This window comes from Pithys albifrons, chromosome 4, assembly GCF_047495875.1.
Source record: "Pithys albifrons albifrons isolate INPA30051 chromosome 4, PitAlb_v1, whole genome shotgun sequence".
In the NCBI taxonomy this organism is placed as follows: Eukaryota; Metazoa; Chordata; class Aves; order Passeriformes; family Thamnophilidae; genus Pithys; species Pithys albifrons.
Window position 1 is genome coordinate 8939451 of NC_092461.1, and position 26762 is coordinate 8966212.

Sequence of the window (26762 nt, forward strand, 5' to 3'; positions counted from 1 at the left end):
TGCAATCGGGCTATAAAATCTTGCTTTGGCCTGAAATTTGGCAGACGTAATGTCTCTTTCCTCAGGATTGATTCTATCTAAAAGGTCTGGGCGGAGTGCTACAGACATCTTTGAATAACTGAATACAAAGTGCCTTTTGAGGCACAGAAATGGTTAGCTTCCTCCTTCCTCAGGAGGTATTGAGGACTTGCTAATGTTGAACCTACAAGAACATTTTTCTCCACAGAATGGCCAGTCAGTGACAGGAAGAGTATCACCAAAGCTGTTGGCATGTTAATCACTTCATCCTTTATGTCGATTTTCGTTTGATCGAGATGATGCAGCAGCCACCGATTATCAAGCTGAATAAGGTCTAATTTATTATGATACTAACCTTACTAATTCACCTGGAATTATGTTGGCAACAGAAACTAACTTAGATTGGTGGGGAGGAGAGGTGTCAGAGTCACACATTTGTCTCCTGGTTTTACACTGCTTCCTCAGTTCAGAGAGGTTTTGTGAACCACATCTCATTGTTCACATCTAGTATGACCTAACTTGGAATGTTCAAAACTCTATTACATGGTTGAAATATTTTGACTTTTTTTGAACACTTTTTCAAAATGTGTGAGGGCAGCATTGGTCTGGTAGCTCACAATCCTACAGTAACCAAGAGGAGAGTTATTTGGGGGCCAAACATGCTGGGCTAACCACCTTGAATAGTTATCTGTGCAGCGAATATATCCAAGCCAGGATGAGTCACTTTATGTGTTGGTTTGCATTGCTATGGGCAGCACTGGAATTGCTGCAAGGCAGCAGAACAGATGTGGCCAGATGTAGCAAAGGATGCTTTGGTGTGTCCCTACATTTCAGCACTTCCAAACAGCCTTAGTAAAGCAGTGTCTGACAACTTTTTACATTGTAAAAAAGGCCTTAAACATGAGTTTTCATAATATTAACAGCTCTTTCAGGAACCCCGGGCATTAGCTTAGATTTGTTTTCAAAACTCAAGCCCTCCCTTTGAGATCATTAGCATTGCAATAACAACCATAAGGTCTGATTTACAAACCCGATTTTTCCTAGACAGGATTTAAAGCAAGGATTCCTCATCAGGCAGACCTGATCTGTAAAACATATAACTTGTCAGCAAACCACTACAGGAACAATACTACAATAAAAAGGAATAGCAAAGGTATAATGCAATAGCTTTGGCTCTCCAGCCCAGGCCTGTTCCCTGTTGTGCTGCCTGGCTCAGGGTGGGAAACAGCTCATCCCTTTAAGAATGATGCTGCCTACATCTGGCAAAGATGCAGTTTGGAAAGCTGCACACATCTCTCATTAACACATATTTGGAGCAATTGCTTTAGGAGTCACGGTCGCAGTGCACCTACAGTTCCAAAGCTGGATGCCCCAAGACAAAAAAAATCCTGATCTCTGCATCAGTACCCCATTTCTTCTATCACTACTGTAGTTTCACACTTTGTGTATGATCAGGCTGTTTGAAGTAGGTGTTTTTCTCTGGAATCTGTTAAGCAGAGGCAGGCAAATGGATGAAGAAGCTTTTAGAGTCACTACTGTAGTATGTGTTTCTTTTCAAGAGCCCTCATTTTCAAGGCTCTCAAGACTACATACAAAACCCATCTGATGACAAAACGGAGGTCTTAGGAAGACTGCTATACCTATAAAACACTACTTGTTTCAGGCATAAGAAAATCCATTATTAATCTGAATAGTATCACAGAAAAACAATCAATCTGATAGAATTTAGTTGAAGTACTTATCTATCAACTGAGATGCAGTCCTATCAATTTGCCATAACACCTTTCTCTTCATTTTACATAAAGTATGATAAAAAGGTTTCTTTCTCTAAAGATGCTGACACAAGAAAAAGGTTGTAGTGTTTTTTGTTTCCCTCTGAGTTTCTACAGTTCTGGCATAGATTCTAGAGGAAGCCTGACATGTTCAAACACATTGTGTACCCAGCGCTTCTACTAAACCAAAGGAACACATTTTTTTTAGCATATATATGTTGTAAACGATACATTTAATGAGATCATTAAAATGTTTTGATTGCCTGAAAATCCACACTGCTCATAATTTCCGTCCCATGAGAACCTTTTCCATTTTTTTGTAACAAGCTGAAATTAAAAAACAAAGCAACACCCAGATTTTCTAAAAAGTCCAGTCTCCTTGAGCTTATACTGATGAAAATCAATAACAATTGTACCAAAGGTAATGGATTCATATCACTGTAAACCAGATGAAAAATTATGTTACAGATCTTTAAACTGACCTTTCATATTTTAAACAGAATTTTAAACTGTGTCTTGATCAAAACAACTGATACAGTACTGCATTTTCATAATAGTAGATCAGCTACTTAGTATATGTTAAACACTCATGCATTTAAATTGTAAATCCATTCTCAAACTAAAATAACAAATTGTTCTTCTCACAACAACAATTATACAAAGTACAAACATCACTTTTGGGAAACAAAGGCTGTTAAAAGTGATTTATTTTCCCCTTCTGCTGTTCATAATATCTTGCAAATTTTATATAGCGAGTACAGCTGCCTTTGGATAAGCTTGCCATAAAGTCTCCAATCAGATTTCTGCAAAATGTAACATATATGAAATAAGGATGATATGATTCATAAGCAACTCCTTATAAAGTCATGCATTGCATGGGAAACATCTCCCTGACCAGAGCAACAAATCATTTTATTTCCTGAAACATGAGATATAGTGCTTTAATCCTCATATTTTAATCCTGTATAGCATAGTTGGAAATAATTTGCTTCATCATAATATGTTCAATCTTTTTCTCTGGTATTTAAAATTGTAATAGTACCTTATGGTAGTAGTTTTCTCAGATTTTTAATATATTTGTAATGTTTTCAAGCATTTTCAGTTTACAAACCATGAACTATTTTCCAACGGACATGTGAGACCTCTAAATAGGAAAGATAAAACTACTGACAAGTTTTTTAAAGATTATTCTTCAACAACCTCCTGGAAAATAATCATGTAACAATAAAATCCACAGATTTCAGGTTGAAAGCAATGGTCCAATAGCATGAAGATAAAATTGGTCCTCTTTATCAAGTGACCCTCATTTGGTACTACTTTGAAATGTGCAATTTAGATAAAATGATGTGGTACTAATTCCTTTAAATTTTGCTAACAAAGATATCAATCAGAATATCAACTGAATTATTTCATTTTGCAATATATTGATACACATTTTGACCTTTCTAATGCCAAAATGTCCTAATTCTGCTTGGCTCCATTTCCCCTTAGCACATCACTTTTCAGTGGAAATGTGGCACCAATTCCTTGGGTGCCCATTCCTTGGGTAATGAAAAATGTACTACTACTTATATTTTAAAAATAGGGTGGTTAGTGTAGAAAGGTAAAGGTGTGCAGAGGTAAGAAGCATCAGCAGGAGAGGGCAGCACACTGGAGGGGGCTGATGCTCTTCAACTTAAGAGCACCTCTGCCCCTGCCATCCACTTACATTTGGACTGCTGAGGGCAACAGGAGATCATATGAACTGGGTATGGAGGGAACAAAATTAATGATTTTTATCAGCTGAGTGGAAAATGAGAGTGAGAGATGATCTTGTCAGGAACAACAGGGTACAGAAATAGAGAGGGAGTGCAGAGAGCAGTAAAATGTTTCTTTTTCCCACTGGGTAGAAAGATAGCACAAAGCTTACCTCGAGGAATAACTAGTAAGCCCTGTAAAAAAGGTGCCTAGAAGTAGGGCAGGAGACATAGCCAGCACCATCAGAGGATGAGAATCTGAGGTGATGTTTGTCACAGCACAGCAAGCCACACTCCCCTGTGATTCAGTGGCGCTAAACCTCCACCGGGCATCTGTCATCAGGGCTTTAGACTCTTCATCATTGTTTTGCACACAAACAGATAGAGGTTTCCACCTCCCAGAGAACAATGACAGGATGATTTCTATGATTACACATCAGTGGCTCTCTAAAGTGTCTGTGAAAAAATGACTTTTAATTAGGAGATAATCTGCATGTGTGCTGTTTAACACAAAGCTATTCGATTTCACATCAAAAATACCACTGTTTAGGACTAATTACACCTCTCAGATCTATCATGTGGGCTTTTTAAAAGGACAGGGGGATATACCATCAGTAACTGCTGGGCAAAAGGTGCTATTTTAATATATTTCCTTCATATAATTTTTCTTAAAATATTTCCCCCTCAGGAACTGTACCCTGAACAGGAAAAGGTGAGGCATCAAAGATTCTTATAAAGGAAAACTCAAACATTAATACTGAAAACAATATGTAAAAGTGTTATTCCTGTTCCCAAGTTTATGCTGTTAATGGCACTTATATAAACAGAGCAGCATTTCGCTTACAGAAAACTTAACCTTTTGCTCCAAACTATTCACTTTGATTTTTTAATCACAGTTCATATACACTACATTGTAAAACAAAGGTAAATGCCATTCTGATTTGCTAACGCTCATTTAAACTGTGTTTGCTAAATTGTACAACGTTATTGAATTAAACCTCTCATTTCAGCTGTCACAGAATTCAGCAAGCCCTTGCATGTATGAGCTGTGGGTAAACATGAGTATGCTTGCCCATCAGAAGAGACTCTTTATATTGTTAAAGCCTGTGTAAACAATGGAGTTAAGTACGTGCTTTGCTGAATTGGTGCTACAATTGCTAAAAATGTAGGCAATCAAAAGGAAAATCCAGCACTTGTACAAAATGGAACTATCATGCAGTGTAAGGCAACTTGCACAAAAAAGCCCAGATTTTAACTTCCCTCGTTAAATAGCTATCACAGTTCAGACATCTGTGCTCTTAAATTTAACACCCCTTTTCTCCCAGTCTTTCCCCTCCTCCATCCTCTCAGCAACCAGTAGCACATCAAAAAAGTTGCTGTTTGATGGTTCAAGCTGAGACATTCAGCCTTTACCCTAGCACTCCCTTGAGATGAAGCAGGCAAGGCTTTTAATCTTACCTGGTGACACATGACTGACTAATACAGTTTCTTGGACCTTCTGACCTCTGAGGGACTAAATCTGGTTGGTCTCTCAACCTCTCCAGGTGGTTGGGACATCAGTTTGCGGTGGGTCACGGTGTAAACAAAGTTTTGCACAAGTCTTCTGTGACTTTGTGCACCCTTAACTGAGCTAACTTTTAATGTGCAAATTTCTGAGGATAAAACGTATCATTTCACCTCAAGTCAGGGAGAAAAAGAACTCTCCTTTACTCCTACTGTGGGTAAAAGACTATAATAAGACATAGTGTTAAAACCAGCCACAGTGGCATACAAATTTGCTGACTCAGTGCTGATGTATTTTCTTGGAGAGAGAAAAATGGTCTAGCTACAGCCAAAAACTTACTTGAAACTTTGCCTCCCACGCAAACTAATAAGCAGTGCTAGACGGGTTTGACACTTATACAGTATAACTCAAGATGTTCCTAAATCCATGTGCCTCCCTTTGGAGATTTGTTGCTCAACTGTTTTTCCCTTAGGACTTTCTTCTGGTTAGCTTTGCAACAGTGGTAGGCATCGAGACATCCTTTAGGCCCTCAAATGCATCATTTGGGAAATGTGTCTCAATCTTATTAAATCTCCCTTTGCTGCAGGAGTCCCAGAGTCACCAAGAGGGGGTCCTGAAACACAGCTGAGCCATTTTTCCATTGAGCTGGAAACAGCATGGATGAAGAGCTCGTCAAGAAGCAACAAGGTGAGGGCCAGTGAGAATTGCAGGGAAAGAAAAAAATCTCAGCTTCTGCAAATACAGGAGGCACATTTTTTTAAAATACATAAACAAGGCACATAAAATGCAAGGTGCTACATTTCCATCCATCTTCCATGTTATGAATAATTAGATTCTCAGCTTGGATGTGCTGGGAAGTACATCTCCAACATCAATGATGAGCCCAACAATTCAATGTACAAATCATTAAATGCAATTACAAGGATGAAATCTTCCAGCTACAGAAATCCCTTCAGACTCCTCACAGATTAATAAAGTAAGCACAGGGCTCAGACAGAAGAACTAAAAAAAAAAAATCTACATGGTGTGTGCTGTGGCATCCAGTCACGCTGGTGTGTGACCCAGGGTATGAGATCAGCTCACTGCTATCACTCTGCTCTGCCTGCTCCTGCTGTCCCTATTTCCCAGGCTCTGCTGAGGTCAGCACAGGACAACACTGGAAGTCATTATTTTGGATAAAAACAAAGCGACAACCCTCAGATGTAGTATTTTAACACCAGACTCCTGTAGAAAAAGCTTCAAAGTGATTGTGTGGAGTTGGAGGGTGGGGGGTGGGGGGTGAGGGGAGGTAACCCAACCCTAAAGTAAGCCCCCAGTCCCTAAGAGTTTAAGAAGGTAATAAGGTGAAAAGACAGAGAGACTATGACAATACACCAGGAAAACTGCAAGCTAACAAAGACAGCATGTCCTTTCTGGTCCAAAAAACTTGGTCATGTTTGGTCTAGCTATGTTGACCTCCTCTACTCAGAAAGCCAATCAAAACATTATTTCACCTAGCTGTAGTTACTGCTGGTTGCTTAAACTTCCATAAAACTTCTGTCCCTATTTCAGAGCAGGCTGTGATCACTCTCAGAGGACCCTGAAGTTAAGCAAGGGTGCTATGGCTTCCACACCCAAGCTCCAAACTGGAAATGCCACAGCTCTCCCACAGGCAGAAAGGGTATGTCAAGAGGTTGCATAAAAACCGAGAGAGAACTTCCCCCTGGGACAAAGCCTGGGCCTGTTGCTAATTTTCAATTTAAAATGAATAAGGCACCGAAAAAGAAATGCACACTTATTTAATGAGAAAATAATTTGAACACAACCAATGAGTAAAATAATAACAGCTTTTTGAAATGGATACACATTTCAAGGAATATTCCTTTTTATTAATGTTGCTACTGAAATTAAATCTCATTCCTGCATTCTTTCTGTGTTTGAATAGAGTTTATCTAGTATAATTAATAAATTAAATAAAAATAGATATGCAGCTATAAACACAGAGAACTCAGCCTTCTGGCAAGATAAATCAGTGCAGTTTCACTCAAGTCAGATCACTTAAATTTACAAAGAATTCAAACTTACGCATATCACCATTAATCCAATCACCACAAAATTTTTGCATAAGAAAATGTGAAACAAAACATTTGGAAAGTGATTTAATGGCAAAAAACCAGAGCACCTATATAGGATATCCATTTACTACCATTCAGCTTCTCATGCTCACTACTGTTTTAATATCAGTATTTTTAAGAACACTTCTTCCTTTGTGGAGTCCTGAAATTCACTGTTATCCTGTTTTTGTGATATTTCCCATTTAAGTTAGTTTACACTTCCTCTAGGAACAGAAGAGGCAGTCAGATCACCTGCTGTTCTGAGATGCCTACAATACTTGAGCACAATGGGGTGAAACCAGGACAGAAAGTTAGCCCAATTCTGAATTTCCTGGCTTTGTATTTTTAGTGGGACCTTTCACAGAATTTGAATATCCCCATAGGTAGCTGTGCATGCTCTCAGAAAAACACACATGCACAAACACACACTCTGTACATACTCAGGAACAAAGCTGTAAATTCTACCACTAAATGTTAGGATTAGGTGTGCCAGTGTTGGTTTTGAATGCACAATGATGTAGTTTCACAAAATACCTCTTGATTAATTACATACTATAACTTTTTTCCTAATGGGATTGCTTCCTGTCCAGCGAACAGACTTGCTCTGAGAGCAAAAGTTGCTGTCTTGTGAGAAATGAAGTAGGCAGGGTACTATGGAGTCAGAACGTCAGAAACAGAAATGATAGATTCACAGTTCAGTCTGATTAATGCTGTTATGGGAAAATGAGCAAAAGCCTGGTTGCTTGTGGAAATTCTGAAAGGGTGCTTAGAAAGTCACTTAAATCAAAAGTTCAGATTTAGTCACTGACACATATTCCTCTATGTGCTTGGTTACCAAGCCCTAAGATGGAAACAAATGAGAGTTTTACTCTGAACATGAACCAATCAATCAACCAATGTCAACTTTTCTTGGTTTTTCATGCCTTACTTTCTCCCCCTAAAAATGGAGATAAAATGCCAAAATTGTACAAGAATTTGAGTATCTTTGTGAAACAATGAGAGAGAAGTTCTATTTGTGAAATGAGACAGAAGTAGCCTGGAAGAGTCAAAAAGTGGTGAAACCATTCCAAAGAGTAAATCTGCTGTCAAAGAATGCCTCTCTTACACTCTGGCCACCACTCCACCTCCTCCTTCCCCCTTTTCTGAAACTGCACATCCAGTCATTCCAGCGAGAACTCTCCATCCCATGCAAGGGGTAAGGAAGAGGGAGCCTGTTGGGAGGAAAGACAAAAGTGCAAACAAGGGCTTTATCAGAACACATAGGCACAAGTTTAAGTTCGTGAAGGGACCCTTCATTCTGTGGTTACACAATTTTTGAGCTAATCAAATTTGCAAAGTCCTTTTTACCCTCCTTTCATAGTTTTCAGGATTTATTCATATGTACCGCATTTTTATGCCCCCACTGGTGTGAGGAAGCCACAGAATTCTTAAATTTTCTGCTTCAGTCTAGAACACACTTCCAAAACTGGACAAAACTGAACTTTAAATAGTTTCCCAATGCAAGCTGAAGAGTTTGTCTCTCAAAGGGGAGTTTATTGACAGGTTGAGGAGCAGGGAGGGAAAATTGCTGAAATTTTACTCTGAACCCCACATGAACCCAGGGATTGGAAGTGCATATTTTCCACTGTCCTGCCATCTGCTCTTCACTGCACATGGTAATCTTTGGCAACCCCACTGAGAGCTGCCTGGGCTATGGCCCTGTTCAGACAGGGTGTAGAAAGAAAAGACACTGAGAATGTCATGGCTGACTGACCAGACTACTGAGATCAGAGAGATTATGCCTCATTTGCTCACCAAGCCCTGCCAAAAGCAACACCATTTAACTGCAGGTACTCAAACCCCAACAGGCATGTTTAAAGGAAAAGTAGGCTAAAAGAGAGGACCATTCATAATATGCATTTGTTTGGGATACCGTAGCTACCACCTTTTGGCAATTATTCATGACAGTTTTAAAAGAAAGTTTACAGTGCCCAGATTTCAGGTACAAGTGATATCTGGCAGAAAGTATCATACCCCATTTACAGGACACACAGACCTGGGAGATGACTCAAAGCAGGAATAAACACAAAAGGGAACTAAAACCCCAGCAAACAGAGATTAACAGAGAAAAAACATAGCTGTTATTTTAAGACAGCTACAGTCTGTTTATCTCCTGGCTGTGAAATGCTGCACAGTATGGGAGTGTGAGGGTTTGGTACTTATATGCTCAACCTTCATATGTCATCTCATGACAAGGGACCTCCCTTGAGCCACAGCCAAATCTACATTTGTTCCCCAGAGCACCCCCACTAGGCTCCAGATGCAGCAGGCGAAGAATCAGCTCTCAGACTGAATTCCCCTGACCACGCTCATCTGAATAAGAGTCCCCAACCCTTTCAATGGTAAAGTATCAAATGTTTGCCCGCAGTCTTACTGACTTTCAAAATGATAACTGTAAAAGCTAAAGAATATTTCAGAAATGTCTTAGAGCTGATAAGCTATATTTTATAAGGGTGTTAGACCTGCAAGAACATTACTGTATGATACAGAGTTATTGTAGGATTTTTGAATCATACCATACCTGTTATTAACAATATCTCCTTCCCTCATCCTCCCTGTTTCTGCCAGAAGTACTAGAAAGGAAGATGTAATTCTATATGTGTCTACAACAACAACCTGCCCTAATTCTTCACTCAAATACTGATCTTGGAAATGCCAACGTCATCTCTCGTAACTGCTTGGGAAAACAAAGGCACTTCAGTAAGAAAGGGTTCTCCAGGGGTTGCAGAATGATGGTTGGCAAACATCAGAGTTGACAAATGTTCTTCTAATTGCAAAGGGGCACTACAAAATTGTCCTCTGATGTGGAATAGACAAGTCACTGCCACCCTTTCTTCTTCCCTGCTGCTCTACTGCCTCCACTCTGTCTGCCTCACAGGGAGATCAGGAAAGAGAGAGAGAAAAAAGCCACCTAAGAGGAGGAACAGGCATCCTTTTCCCAGCTCCAGCTGTGTTGGAGCCAACAGGCTCCTTGTTTTGGTGATTCCAGGACTCTTGCATCTCATTTGATCCCTGCTTGACAGAAGTGCACAGCAGAGGTGGGAATGGCTCACAGACTTACAGAGAGAGCTTCTGAAATCCTTAAGCTGTCCCCTCCTAGAAAGGGTCCTTCTTTCTGCGAGCTGGAGTCGAATAACCTCGACACCAGCCTCTGGTTACTAAGCAAGACAGAAACAATGTGTTAAAATGAGTAGGGCAAAGAGATCAAAGATGCTTTCCAAGGTATTTTTCTTTTGATATGAACACATAGCTTGAAAAAGAGTCAGTTTGAAGTACTAGGCTGCCCACTAACATTCTCAGTTTAAGCTGCTTCTCTACTGCTAAGCCCCACTGCATCAGAGCTCCCCACTCCCACTCTCCTTCTTGGCTCATAACCTCAGTGACAGCCACGAAACCAGGCAGAGCCACTTAATAAAATGTACTAAGTGAAGCAACTTTCAGTAATAACAAGTACTGGCAGGTAGCCATGTTAGAGGAGGAAAGACCTAGTAGGAATGTCCTGCAGCATAAAAGTCTCTGTTGTTCTCATTACTGCAAAGGAAGAAAATCCCTTTAAATGCTTTTGATTCGAATGATCATTTGACAGAAACAACGGACAAGATAAATGGCTGTAAAACAAGGCAATTGGATTTCCTACTGCTACAATACCTTACTTGGCTCCCATGACACAATTTCTCTGTTATTCTGCCTTGCCATGGTAAAGTAAACTTACAGGCTACCCAGAAAACAGATGAGTGCAATCAGTCCTTTATAAATTATATCTCTTCAGTCAAGGAAAGCAAATAACTTTGCCTGCTCTATAATAACTGTTTCTAATACTTCATTTATTCTTTAAATAGTTTATAAAACACTTCAAGAGAGGTCAAGATGAGAGACCAACAATGACTGGAGATTAAGGAGACTCTCTAAGTATTTTGCACCTGTGAGTAAACACTTTGGTAATTATTATGGTATGAGATGGATCTACTAAAAAAACCTCAACAGCTTATTTATGATTTTCTTGGACATACATGTTATTTCATCTGAGAGGGAGTCCTCATCTTTTCCACAGCTATTTCAAATCAAATTTAAGGAGCGGCAAATTTGTCTGATGTCATGTGATTAGCAAGCAACAATAGATTTAACCTGGTCTCCTATCAAGGAAACCTAAACAAACAATGAGCTGAGGGTAAGGGATCTTCTGGTGAGGTTTTTTCCAACTCCCTTGAGAAAGGAAGGGATTTCCTCCTCCAAGACAGACATGTTAAAGCCCACAGCAGAAGGGAGCCTGAAGAACAGGGATGTGAATTTACATGCAGGATTGGTGTCTTTGGATGGGGTTTCACAAAGTCCTTTCAAACAAAAAGCGGACATCATGTGCTTTTGCAGTTTCTGTGGCATAGTTCTTAAGTTATTCCTAGGAGTTCCAATGGAATTCAGTAAACAGTATTTGATTTATTACAAAATACTTTCTTTACCTGTTTTATATGGTAAGGTTTGGTTTTGTTTTGTTTCATTTTGGTTTGGTTTGGTTTAACTCACATTTTCTTGATTTTCTCAAAGGCACAAAGTCATGTGGCTCTAGATACAAACACAAGCTCTCTCCAAACTACTTCAGCCTAATACCAAATCAATACAGATTATTTCTACATGAAATGGTAACTGAACCACGACTGAACCAGTCTTTGTTGATTCTAATGCCAAACTGAGCCAAGAAGAAAATACCTGATTATCAGATCAGAACAATTAACAGAGAATTTTCCAGGAGAAGTTCCCTTATCACTTAAATTTACATTTCAAAATTTTGCATTTTTCAGTTTGAACGGATTCAGAAACACCCAGGCAGATAATTAACTATTGATTTTTTAAATTCAATCTGAAGCCTTTTGAATTAAAGATTAAACTATCTGATTTTAACCAGTAGAAACAATACTGAGTTTGACTGAACCCTCATATAAATTATCAGTTTTGACAATTTTGATTTATTCTGCTTTTACAGCAAATTTTACTCAACATACTAATCCTTTCATCAGTCTTTCATGTACAGGCAGCCATTTTCAAGCATCATTCACATATTCACCCACAGGCATAATTTTGGGAAAAATGAACATTCACTGTTGACTCAGTGGGTTTCTTCATGGGTGTTGATGCCTGGTTATCATAGTCTATAAATGCGACGGGTAAATCAGATGATATCACCACATCACCAAACCCACAAGGAACCTGTAGAACCAAAGTGACTTGAGACACTAAATTCACTTGCAAGTAGACCAAAGTTGTGCAATAACTGCAGCACACTAGTGAACTCAAACCCAGAATTGCTTCATCTCATGATTTCAAAACAAAGAGCTTCTTTAAGTGCAATTTAAGATTATGATGCTTAAGAAAAGCATCATTATGAGACATAGCAAAAATTTAATAATGACCTGTTATTCACAGTTACTTTTCTGACACCATTTTGGCAATAGATTTTGGATTCACCAGACAAAAACTGTTGCCAGTTCTTTAGTAACACCATCACTTTCAGAACTAGGTAGAAATAGTAGCATTTTCCTTCTGCTGTTACATGAAGTGACGCTTTCAAGTTCTCAGCCTGAGTTACTGTTACACCAACCTGCCTCTGTTTTTTTCCTAAATATCACACGGTCTGCAGTACCATTAAATATCCTAAAAATAATTTTTAAAAGTGTCTATGAGCTTCACCTTTAAAAAAAAAAACAACAAAAAAACAACAAAAAAAAAACCCCAAACCTCAAACAGGTTTAAAGAAGAAAGCTGATTATTTGTACTCCATCCTCAGTTTACTAGTTAATGGACTTTTAATAGCATCCTTACCTGAAGATGCAAACATAACACAAGCTAGCAGAACGGAGTTGGCACTATGAGAACATTCCCCTAAATGAGGGACCACTTACATTTCTATGAGGACAAACCAAATATAAAGGAGACCTACACCCAGACACATGACAAGCTCTTCTAATTTTCACCAGAATTCAGATGATTCAAATCATTGCCTGGAAGTTGCAGTGTGTCTGGACAGGTTATGGCCCAGGACACACAACAGCTACTCAGAAAAGGAGAAGCACACACACTGCCTGGTTTTAGACCATACAGAGAGGAGAGGTTTGTCCAGGACATATGAATACAAGATGTTCTATCCCAATAGAGCATGATCACAAGTCACAGTAAAAGCACCAGTCTATCCTATTCCCCCATTTCCCCCAAAGGGTCAGGATTTGAGAAGAGGAAGGCACATGCCTGCTGAAAAAACACAAGTTAAAAATAGCAATTACTGGCCCGATTTTCAATAACAGATACATGCAATATTTATGCAAACAAATAGCATGGAAAAAAAAAGGACTATTTGCAAAGTCAGATTATGGTCACAGGACTGACTTCACTCAAGAGGCAAAGGCACTTCAGCATAAATATGTAAAATGAAGTATAAACCAACAAAGCAACTAAGACCAAGTAATTTCCAATTTACTCCATTTTCAAGAATTATATAAAATTTGGGAAGTTTAAGAACTGTTCCTGACCTTGGGAGGTGCACAATCTCTCCATTTATCTTGAAGAAGTGCAATAATGGTGACAAAAGATCTTGGTTATTTTTAGTCTGCAGGAAATAGAAACTCAGTGTGAGAGCACAACGCAACACAAGTACCCCTAATGGATGCACATATGCCAGTGACTCAGAATATGGGCATGAGGTGGGGCTGAGAAGAGAAAGGTGTCAGCAAGAAAGCACAAAGAAGATTTATGATTTTAAAAAGCCACTGTTTCAAAAGAATAAAAAAAAAAAAGGAAAGTAAAATGTTTCTGAGTGTTACTGATGTTTTCCTCATGTCTTCTGGATTTGTCTTAATTCCAAAATGAGCATTAGATTTTTCCAGACTCACACTGCCTAGACCTGGGATTGCAATAGGATTTTATTCTAAAGTTTTTGCAAATATTCTCAAGCCACCTATTAATAGATATTGATCCAATGAACACCTTAATCTCTTTTAATGTAAGGATTTTAATATAAGCGAGGGGAGAAAAAAAGGATGTAAACTGAAGGTCTGAGTTGCTTTACTGGATAATTCTTTACTACTTGTAAATCTATTCACGTGTAATGCCAAGAAATAAAGGCCTTGACTTCAAAAATAAAAATCCATGAGCATTCCTGCAGCATTTCCATAGCAGTGGTTCTCAAACTCATGTGTCCTAGGGCAAAAATCCAGAGAAAGTAGAGAAAACACGATACTGAATTCTCTCTGTTGGCTTGGTTTTAATTTGTTTTCCCATACCAAAGAGCAACCCTGGAGGGTTTCATGAAACATGCTACATCTTTGTTTTAACAGCTATCATTCTATGGGGATGAGATACAATACAGATCAAAATATGCAACTGATATTGCAACATCTAAATAGCAGGGGGTGTCTGGTTTAATTACAATGCTTTTGGCCATAGCTTTCATTTGCCAGTTGTTGCCTAACAATTAAGTAGAACTTACAATTAAATTTTAAGTGTCTATGAAAGGCAAATCCTTGAAAAAGGAATATTTTAACATGGTTGGCAGGGTGTGCAAACATCAGCAGTGTGGGAAACACACGTATCCGACACTGTACACTGAAATAAGTCCTTGTAAGAGAGGTTAAAATCTGTTCAAAACCACTTGCAATTAGATGAATAAAACTGGCACAAATCAGGAGTCTGCCACACTGCTGAGATTTTCAGCTATTTCATAGTGACAACAGGATATGCTTATAAATGTAAAACTTTTATGCCTACTAAAGAGTGCATAATGAGTGTGATGGTCTGAACTCAAACCACTAACACATGCAAAGTTTGTTTGTGTGGTTTTGCTTCGTACTTTTAAATACACTTTTCTGGGAACTCTAAGTAAAGAGTTAGTGAAGTCAAAGCAGAAGACGAAAATTGTTCCTAAATTCAAACCAAGCTCTGGCCAAATGCACCAACCTTCTCTCTGATCCCAGATAAAGTTGCTTACCTTCCTACGACCACTATAAAATCCCCCTATGTGGGGTCAGAGGTGACATCTCATCACATTGCATTTCTCACTCATTTGTTTCTAATGAATCCTGATGATTTTATTGCAGAATAATTAGTTGACATTTCCTTCTGCAGTGTTTTTTGAACCACTAATGGTGAAACTGTTTTATTGTGAATTAGAGTGTCTCCTGTTCAGTTTGGCATATCTGAAATGGCTTGGCAGATTGATTTCAAATAACTTTCTCAAACAATATGCATTTTTAAGGCATTTACTTTTAAAATAATAGCAACTCTGTAGTGATACCCAGGACTCTGAGGATGGGCCATAAGCAATTTCTAATGGTCTTTATCTCATACTCTGAGGGGCATATTGGCATCATTGATGTTGAATAACATATTAGGAAGAAGACAAAGCAGTACATTAGGATATCACATAAGAAATGTATATATTTGAGAGAATTTATATGAATAATCATAGTAAGACACAAGTCTTCAGAAGTTTAGGAAATAATACAGTGACTAAAATACTAAACATTCATCACTTATAGCATATCAACAATGTAAGATAGATTCATTCATGCAACACCTCTTGCAATAATGACCTTTGCTCTTTATGTGATTGTTTTTCCTTTCTTGCCTCTGACTGATTCAGAATACAATGGTATTTAAATTTGAGAGCAAAATGCAGGAGGAAATCTTAGTGAAACACAATAGAACAAAACAATCATGTAGATGCAACTGCAAGAAAAAACGGCTCAAGGAATTTCTTGACAAAATCAAGAAATACAGAAGCAGTTGACTGAGTCTCCATATCTGGGGAAATTGTATCCTGCAAAATGCTCCCTTGTCACAGGCTCTGGGTACAACTGAACTATGACTTACCTATGCATTCCAAGGAAGTCTTATTACCAGCTGAAGGGTTTTCCTTCAGAGAGGATCTCACATGCAGCAGCTTGGACTGGGCTCCCACAGAGCCCTGGATTAGGCGAACACATCTTTCACGTTATGGTCTCTCAGCCATCAGCTACCAAGGACCTGAGATGATCACTCTGTCTTTATATTGTCTCCTTTACTTCCTTTAGTGTTCCAGCAAGGGAAATGGGATAATTTGGCTAAATGGACTTCTGCTGAAATCAGTTTTGTTCTTCTGACCTTCTGCAAAATCTGCATTCACTTTAAGCTTGTTTGTAAAACGCAAGATGCAAACCTCACAGTTCTTGCCTTTATTTCACTTCATGTTCTCATTTATAAATAAGAAAGAAGTGCAGAATGATCACATTTTCCATTGTGTTTTGCCTGGAGGGAAATAAATGTAAAAAAGGAGCAAAAATAGGGAAACCAAACCCCATGATTTCTAAAAATTTTGGTACAGGTTTGTACATTAGTGGAGACATAATAGCATAATAGGTGAGATATATGCTATGCCACTCTGTTTCCCATTGCTGACTTTCATAACTTCCATAACCCGTTATTTCAAAATATTGGGTTGATATTTCAATAGATAAAAAAACAAAACAAAACAAAACAAAAATGTGCAAATTTTAGTTTAAGAAAGTAATACTGATATATGTTAATATAACTTGGGAAACGTTGTAATATTAAGGATTATATGGTAAGGTTTTCTACATTTAATAGTTTTGACATTTTGTAAATTGAAGGGATGCTCTGCCTTTTTTTGCAAAGATTAAAAAAAAAATCAAAATCAATCATGGAAAATAGCAAAAACTGTAATCTACTTCCTTCTCAACACAGTATAAGCCACAAGGGAGCATATAATTTAATGACAAAAGATGCATCTGATAAGACAATAATTTACTCAAGGAATGATCTGGTTGTGAATGCAGCTGTTCAAAAAAATCTAAACCCACAGGCAAGAAATTACTTAGTTTTTGTACAAGCCATATCTGTAACTACTTAGATAAACTGGGGATAGACTCCAGAAAAGTGTATCAGATAGAGAAGTGTAGAATCAGGGCTACTTTGAGATTGGAAAGGGAAAAAAAATAAAGAGAGCGATGGGAAAGATTTCCACAGACTATTTTTGAAAAGACCGAAATGAAATATTTCAGTAATTAGACAGTTAAACACAGCATCTTTCTTCATCAGTGACTCAGTTGAGAAAAATATCCTTTTATATCCTGATTCAGTTCATATAAATGAATATTTTGTTCCTGCACGTGACAAGTTCCATGGTGCTGGCCTGGATTATCTGTATGCCCAAAGGTAGGGGCATGCAGAAATGGTCTCAGCCTTTAGTTCTTATTTCAGATGTCTGGTACTCCTTTGAAAACACAAGCTCATGGAGGCAAACCCACTCATATTTTGGTGTGATTACACTGCCTTCCTCTATCAGTATTGGCTAGCACTAGCAAAGTGACACTAGAACTACAATAGGGCTTGTTAGCAACATAAGAATTAGACAAAAATCTCTATGTACTGTGATGTGCCTTGACTGATTTGTACTAAGTGGTCAGTAGCAGGTTCAACATTGCCATAATTAACCAAATTCACTTAGTTCACTTAGAGCTTCTTCAAGGGGAAAACACATGTACTCAAGTAAAACAACAGAAAGGTATTACCTGGCAATTTTCTATTATTACAGTTAATATTACTGCAAATCCCTCAGTGCAAGTAGACCCTAATGCCCACATTTATCCCCACTGATGTTTGACTGCCTGTGTAGATAAGGAAACACCTGCATGGATCACTTAGCAGGATCAGTCTCGCAGCAGGGAGAAAAAGGCAGTAAGAATGTATGTCTTCAGGACACTGCATGCTTTCTCTGTTGAAACACGCAAACTAAAAAGCATGAAATGATCTTGGCTGCCCTATAGCACACAACTGTCTGAGTAACTCCTTTTACATTGGCCATGGTACCTTGCCATCAAGTTTTCAATGTGCTAGGCAGATGATCCCTGATGATACTGGCCAGCCTGCATTCTTCTCATCCAGCAAGGAGTGAGAAAGTCACAGGCAACACTCAGCTGAATTTCCTATTCAGATATACTCGTGGGTTGGGAGATTTTGTATTAAATGAAAGAGACGTAGCTCTGCACAAAGTTTTACACACTTAAGTCTTTCACAGGCCTCAGCTTACCAAAAAGACATCAGCAAAAGTGCTTAGTATTTTCAACAGGACTAGGTTGACCAAGTTTCTCTTGCACTGAAAGTGTGTCAGCAGACTTGCAATTAGCCTCAACCACAGAAATGAGAAAGGGGAATCTGGCAGATGTTGACTACATCTTTATATAGTAGATGCAGAAGAGCAGCTGTTACAGTAAGGATTGTACAGATTCTTGTGAAAGTCAGTAGCAGATGTCACCATCTGCTTCTTCCTTCTCTATGAAATACAGGGTAAAGAGAAACTCTAAGGTGATTAAAAAAAAAGATAACCAAAACATAAATTCAAAAGATACCCAGATATATTTACAGTCAGTAGGAAAAACTCTTACCCCCTTTCCCTGGCAAACATAGATCCAGATGCACAATAAAAGCAAAGAACACTCCCCATTCTCTTTAAATCACGATTTCTTTTCATTTTAATCTTACTACATGTATTTTGACAATGTTCAGCCTGCAATCTAACACCTAGCCATTTCCTCCCTGGCTGAAAGAGATCACAGAAATGAGCAGTTGTATCCTTTCCCTCTGGCTATACAGCAATGGTCTGATGACAACTGCTTTACCAGGGCTGGTATCAGACAAACAAAAATTCCCTACAGAATGATCTACACAATGATGTCATGTGTGGAGGCAAAGTATTACTTAGGGGAAAAAAAGGCAACAAAAAACAAACAAAACTTCTGTTGCGTTTTGTCAGGAAACATGCTGTACATGTTTGTACATCTTGGCAGATTAGGATCAGTTGAGGCAAGCAATGAAGTGGTTAACCAAATCAGAAAGTTATCTCTGACATCCAAAGGCATGTCTTGCAAACCTGAGAAAACCTCTTACACAGTGCTGAGGAATAAAAACAGTAAGGGCTAATCTGGGAAGAAACAAATGACACTGTCAACAAGTAGTTTGCTCTCTCACTCAGAAGAGAAGATATTAGTGAGATCCAGAGCTCAACAAAAGAAGAGGAGTCTTTCCAATGAAGTAAAAAAGGTTTGGATCACGCACCAGTTTTCCTGAAAACTAGACTTGCTAATTGCCTCACTTTTTCACTGTCAAACTGCCATCTCACTGAACAGAATTATCTTTCAAATATTGCTATAGGGCACACATTTCCACAATAATAATACTGGGAGACATGTTCAGCCACCCCCAGAAAGTTGATGGCCATTTGGTATCCCATAATGTTGACCTGGGGAGGGGGTGGGGAAGCAGCATTCTGGAAAAGTTTTTTAGACTTTCATTTATTTGTCATTTTTGGAAACAGAGGCCACCTTGTAGCTTACTACTACTGTAGAGCATATTGCTTTTCAGCTACTGTCACACTTAGACAACAAATAAGCTTCAGAAATGGAAGATCCCACTCACCTTGACATTATCATAAATCAGGAAACACTTGAGCTATACTTGGATAAAATTGATGAAAGTAACTGAAGAAATCAGCTTTAGCAAGGTATACTGCTAATACAGGTCTTTTCCCCAAAGGAAGCAAGTCATGCTTATCTTACATTACCAGACCATTACTAGAAGTACTATGCCAGACCCTCAGCTGGCATAAATCAACATGACCCTATTCACTTCAGTGCAGCTGTGTTGATTTATGTGAGCTGAGAAGTATGTACTGGTCAAAAAGTGACTATTTCATCTTACAAAACTGTAAAAGTGACTAAGTGAAATGCAAGAGGAATCAAATGAAAGGCAGTATGTATAATATAAAGAAAATAATAGAGAGGAAAATACTACAGAAAGGCTCAAAGTAGATGTATATTTTATTAAGATTAGTCTAACATAGCCACCAATTTTACTTCATATTAAATTTTAGATAATATTTTCTGCTGTTACATACACATGTATCTCTTGAGTATGGACCTAAGTACTTGTGCAATTTAATAACACTGTGCTATTCCCAAATTAAGATGTAAGGCTCAGGCAGCGGGTTCAGCCAACCTGGAATTTATCACTGGTGTTTTTGTAAAATCACTGACTGTCAGAACATGAAACATCATACTTAAAAAGAAAGCCCACACAGCAAACTTGAGTTCAGCTTTACAGTATGGCACCACATCTTAAGAACTCCTCCTGTTACAGTCTTTTTCTTATAGAGCAAGATAATAAAAGTAGAAAACCAAATGTCCTCAAAGCCAGCACTTCTCTCAAGCCTTTGTGATTTTGAGAAATATGAAACCTCTTATATTAGACTTAAGCACTCTTTACCCTCATGAACTCTGTGTAGACTTCCCTATTACTATACAGGCTACATGAGATTAACTACTGGTGCTCCTTTTCTGAGTTTAAACTGGAAGGCTCAGAGGAAGAATTGGCATTCTAAAGTAAGAAGTGTACATTCTTAAACTCCTTTCACAGGGAAGCAGCTCTTGAGATTAGACGGTTCTTATTTTCAGAACGTTTGTGTATTGCTGCCCCAATAGTACAATACCTGAACACTGCATAAAGAGGGATTGTCACAGATGCACTTGACCCCCTTAACCAGACTAGCAATAGTTTAATACAGGCTCCAAAGAAGGTGAATGCCTGAGCTGTAGCTGGGCCAAGAACTTCAGGAAACCCACAAAGGGCCAGAGTGACCCACGGTGCATCAATGCACATGAACTTGGAACTCATGAATAGTGCGTGTTTTTTCCAAGATTCAGTCATGGAGGAGCAAAGAAAGTTGTGGGTATCAAAGATCTCATGCATACCTTTCCCATCACATGCTCTTTGACTAGAAGCCAACCATTTTATCCCATAAAGATGACAGCCTAAATGAGCCGCCTTTGAGCTCTCCCTGCTAGGCAGTGTGGCAGTGCTCTACGTGAGTTAGGAGGCCTCTCAGGGTTGTCCCTTGAGCCAGTGAGACCTTTCTACTAATGACAGAACTTTGGATAAGTTCAGTTTGAGTTCCCTTTAAATTGCAACCGGAGTTCATGGCAGTGTCTCTTCCCTTGATCTGTGACCCATCTCAAGGTCTGAGATTCCTTATCTAGGCCTGAGAGATCCTTCTCACCCAAGGTGGAGAGATCCCTTATTCATAATGGATGCTCAGTAAGTTGCTGACAGCATGCTAATTCATCAATACTAATGAATGAATGAAATTATTAATTCCTTTAGAAATAAACTATTGTACAGGTCTGAGACTAGGACTGCAACTACCTGCACCTAAGTTCCACAAGGAGCTTAAAAAGCAAGGAGGCGCACCTTGAACCTCATGACTCAGTGGGTCTCCCTTACACTTTAGTGCCTTCAGTCTCTGTGCAAATCATTCTAAATTGGTTCTAACTCAATTTTCCTTTGTACCTTTCACCCATATAGTAAGTAATAGAGTGAACCATCAAACTTGTTAAGTCACACTTTTATAAATTCATATTAAAACCATTTTTGCTAATACCTTTTAAGGTGATTATTTGAGTGACTCTAAAGAACTCATTTACAACACAGATAATGAAACAAACTCTTTACAATTCTCTGTTCAATTCAACATCAGTGATCAGCTTCTAAAAGCCACTTGGCAGACAACTGAATTTGCCATCCTTCACCATGAGTACTGGTACTTCAATTACAAATACTTCTGTATTTGATCACAGTCCACAATTCAGCCTTCCAGGTATGAAAAATGCATTCTGTTCACCCTTAACATTGCCTTACATTGCAGCACGCCTCATGGATCTCTGCCTACAAGAAATACTGGGGTTTGTCTCTTCACAGTCTTTTCCTATAAATGCATTCACTGCAGGAAGCCTACATAAATTTTCAGAACTATGGTTAACACTTCAGATATGCACTGTCTGCCAGGACTGATCTTAGAATCATAGAAAGTTAAGGAGTTGGAAGAGACCTTAAAGATCACCTAGTTTTAAACCCCTCTGCCATGGGCAGGGACATCCACTAGACCAGGTTGCTCAATGCCTTTTCCAACCTGGCTTTGCACACTGCCAGCTTGGGGCATCCACAACTTCTCTCAGGCCTGTTCCATGTCTAAGCATCCTCACACTAAAAAATTTCTTCTTATTATCTAAACTTCCCCTCTATCAATTTGTACCCATTTCTCCTTGTCATATCAGTACAGATCATCACTGAGTCCCTCTCCAGCTTTCCTGTAGGCCCCCTTCAGATATTGGAAGGTTGCTATAATGTCTCCATGCAAACTTCTCCTTTCCAGGCTGAACAGACACAACTTTCTCAGCCTGTCTTTGTAGGGGAGGTGCTCCAGTCCTCTTATCAACTTCATGGCCTTCCTCTGGACTTGCAGCAACAGTTCCATGTCCTTTGACCAACTCTGCACCTCAGCAAGTGGCACTGCCACAAAATTCTGCTCTTCTCTGATTCCCGGGCATTAAGATGCATATAGTATCACCACCAATGGGATGTTGTATTTGATCCATTCAATGTAATGCCAAACCAACTTGAATGATGGCATGTAATACTGGAAGAAAAGATGTGCTGGTTTATTTAGGTATTCCCAGTCTCTGAAATCAGTAGAAAAAAGACCAAACCATAAGGCATTTTAAAACTTTCATGTATATTAGCCTCTCTGCATAGGAATTGGAAATCCCAGTTAAATGCTTTTTCTCCCAAAGTGCCCTTGTAGTCTTCAAAAATATTAGGAAAGTGATGAATGGCTATCGAGAAACAAGTTCAAAACTACTTTTCTTCCACTTTCTCACCTGTATAGTTTTTAGACTTTGTACCATAAAAAATATGCAAAAGGCACTGGGCTGTGGTTTGAGTTGTTTTCATGGCATGTACTCCTGCTAAGGCAAAGAGAGCAACTGAAACCATTTCTAGGACAAGATTCCAGTTCATGGAGTAAGGGGCTTAAAACTGTCCCCAGCACATAGACACAATGAAAAGTACAGCTGAGGCTCCAAAGCACAGACTTGGGTTCTCCACAGGGCCATTAAATGTGCTGAACAGGACTTCACATTGGAAACTCCATAGTAGGAGTGTCAAAGAAGGACAAAATAGCAATGAGTACTGAAGTTTTCCTCCTTCAAAACAGCAGCACTCTACAGAGGAGCAGCACAAATGGCAAATGAGTTCGCATAATTTCCATCTCATCTTGTAGCTCCTCAGTGTTATGAGAACTCGTGGAAAGCAAATATTAGTTGTTGTATATTCTCTCACTTTTTATGTTGGTCAGAATGTTTTAATTACATAGTAATAACTCAGAGCAATTTGGACATCAGTTCACAGTGCACTGGGAATATACCTCAGTAGACTCTTTAATAGAAAGCAAAGTATTAGGGCTTCTAAATGAAACAATCCAGTAAATTTGAATCTCTTTTAATTTTGAACTCGTGCTGTCATTTGCTTCGGTGAAGAGATGCAGCAACTTTACCACCAGGAATTTGATGCACCATTTGCTGTAAGTGCTGCCTACCCAGTGCATGAGGAGGTTTTGCAGCTGTGACTCCCAAAGATTGAAATCAATATTTAAATCCTATTGACATTGACTCCTTTTTTCTCTTCTTTTTTTTTTTCTTTTCTTTTAAACTACATTACAATTATAGTCTATTTTATATTTGTAAGTATGATTAAAATTCTTATATTTTTTGCCAGGCTATAATTTATATAATTGCATTCCTGTAAAACTTGAATTTATTTTTCATTTAGAAACAGACCACAACAAAAGGCTTCTGCACTGAGAATCTGTTTTTCTGTGCTAATATAAAATTTTAATTTTAGAGTGTTTTCTACAGTCACACTACTTAAAGGGCAGAGGAAAACTGTCATTGTAAAAGAGACTTTTAATCAACCATGGACTCTTACTCAAAATACCAGCATTAATTGTTCATAAAGTACTGTAAGCGGAAAAGGGATGATTAAGTGGAATTTAAGCTGCATTGCTATTAAGGATTAAACTGAAAGGCATTTTAAAGCCATGTGTTAAAAGCCATCTTGTCATAAGGTATGGGCCATAATTCAATTTTTTTTCAAAATGTACCAGGCTGAACTCATTAGTCTTATGAATTAAAAGCATGTATTATTTCTGCCTCCCAATTTGACATTTATATGCAAATAAAAATCTTGAACATGTCACACCTGAAATTGCATCTGTTTATGTAGCTGCCCAACTAAATGTTTAGAAAACCTGCCCTTTTTAATGTGTCATTTTAAGATTTTAGCCTTAACTTATTATCAAGAGGGAAAGAGAACTCAGGGATGTTATGTTATTGCAGTATCCCTCTTTTGATACACAAAATCAGGTATACAAGCCTCCCTTCAGCATCAGAGGGCTACAAAATGGAATTTGATGCTTGAAAGGGAAAGCTGCTGTACCGTAGGCTCTGTGAGAAGGGCTACATTAAATGCCACAAGTAGGCTACAAGTCCTGACACTCTCCCTGCAGAATTCTGGCGAGTTTAAATGAAAGCTGTGGATGATGGGAAGAGGTTCACAAGGATTTCCTAACCTCTCCTGGGGCTTTCATGATTGAAGAGGATGCCGTTCACAGCAAAGAGATTGTAGGCTTCTCTGAAGTTCACCACGATCCAGTAGGCATACAGTTTTGCTGCCCCTACAAAATTAATTTTGAAGCATTATTGTATATCCACTTAGCTTGGACACAGCTCAGACACACACAGATACACATCTATTTCACATGCAAGGTAAAAATCCACATTTCAACAGCAGAGTGCTTTAGAATTTGATTAATTCACCATATGTGTCAAATTTTAAATGGAAAAAAAATCAGCCCAATAAACAGCAGCTGACTGGAAAAATACTCATTTTCTGTGCAGCCTCTGAGCTGGCCAGGAAGCATTAGGGCACTTTTTCACTTGTTTTCTTATGCACACTCAAGCACAGCATTTTTTCGTTTACAATATAATTAACACAGTCAGAGCGTGTGAAATACACCACTGTGGTGACCTCTGTTAATAAAAAAAACAAAAATAAAATTACTTTGAAGGAATAAAAGCGAAAATCTGGTGCCTTAACACTTAAATTGATTTGAAACTTTATCACCAAAGTCCTCCATGCCCATTGCTTTTATAAGTGTTTCAAATTTCATGCGAGTTCATGAAGGAAGAAGTGAGCTCTTGGGAGTTTTTCATTTAGGGAATGAAAAATATGAAACCTTATCACTTCAGCAGTCCCTGACAACCCTTTGTTAAGGAAGAGTCACTCTGCCTCTCCCCTCGCCCCCTCCCTTCTTCAAGAGCTCTTCACTTCTGAGCTGAATGAACAAGGTCTTGTGAAGTGAGATGCTAATTTCCAACCCCCAGGCAATGGCAGCAAATAGTTCTTATATACTAATTCATAAAGGTATGCCTCTCGACATGTCTAGTCACTTTAGCTCTATCATCATTCTAATCTCACACACAAATGACTTCAGCCCTGAGACATGAGCAGGGAGAACAGACACTACACACACACACACACCCCATCAGCAATCCTCACCATAAGGCGATCTTGGGTAAAAAGGGGTGGTCTCCTTTTGCGGGATTTCTTGCACTTTTCCAAAAAGTTCACTGGTGGAGGCTTGGTAGAACTTCACAGAGTTGATAAGGCCACAGGTCTTAATAGCATCTAGGAGCCGTAAAGTGCCAACCCCATCAACGTCAGCAGTGTATTCTGCGAGGTCGAAAGAAATCTTGGGGAGAGAAAGAAATAAAAACCCACTAATTTTACTGGGGAAACCAGAACATGCCATAATCATGCACTTCCAAACAAAGTAATACATCACTTGTCACAGACCATCTAGACACTTTTGTACAGAGTAGATACTCAGTTTACAAAAGTACCCTCAAAGGATTTCTAAGAATAAATATTTCCATAAATAGCAGAACCAAAAGACTGGTGTTCCCTGGGATTATTTTCCCATGTGAAGTCAGGCGTAAGCCTCACCAGAGTGGGAACATTATCAGGCACTCTTATCTCCACAGCTGCCAATTTTCACAACATTCATTTGGGCTTCACATCTTTGACACACTTGAATTTGGCTATAATTGCCCAAAATATATTTTTTAAACAATAATAGGCTAGACAGACAGCATGACAGCACAAACATATATATTTAAAAAAAACAACAAAAAACTTTGAACAAAATCCAAAGTTTTGCAATTTATACAGACATCAAAGTTCAGAGATGATTAGAAATATCTGCTATCAAAAGTCTCCCAATACCACATGTACAAGGTGTACCAGAGCTGTAGCTTTTGCACAGAGGTTAGGGAGATGATGAAGTGTGAGAGCAAAGGGTGGAGATATTTCGAAGAAACCTGACATCTCCAGCTGACATATTCTTCAAAGTATGATAATAAACTCATGCATACTGGTACCCTCTTGCTCTCCCCATCCACTCCAGTATTTCTCAGTTAGTTTTATGATAACCTTGTCTTGTGGCCTATGCCACAATCAATACTCAAGTCTAAGATTTCAGAGTATTTAAAATATATATTAATTCTTTTCCTTGCAATTACAGAGGAAAAAAAAAACTGGAAAAAGTAAGCTGAAGGTAAGAGATGTGTTGTGACCACCTCAAATTGCAGGCAGGAGAAAACATGCTCAGAAG

At 38.6% G+C, this 26762-nt stretch overlaps 1 protein-coding gene across 1 annotated transcript in view; it reads right to left on the bottom strand.

The window, feature by feature from the left end:
• The window catches only part of GMDS (GDP-mannose 4,6-dehydratase), a 409845-nt gene that overhangs the window by 225223 nt on the left and 157860 nt on the right, over positions 1-26762 (bottom strand). Inside the window, exons 5-6 of the mRNA XM_071553354.1 lie at positions 25649-25841; positions 24660-24764 (exon numbers count right to left, since the gene is read on the bottom strand). Of these exons, the coding sequence (XP_071409455.1) occupies positions 24660-24764; positions 25649-25841 (298 nt within the window). The remainder of the gene's footprint in view (positions 1-24659; positions 24765-25648; positions 25842-26762) is intronic.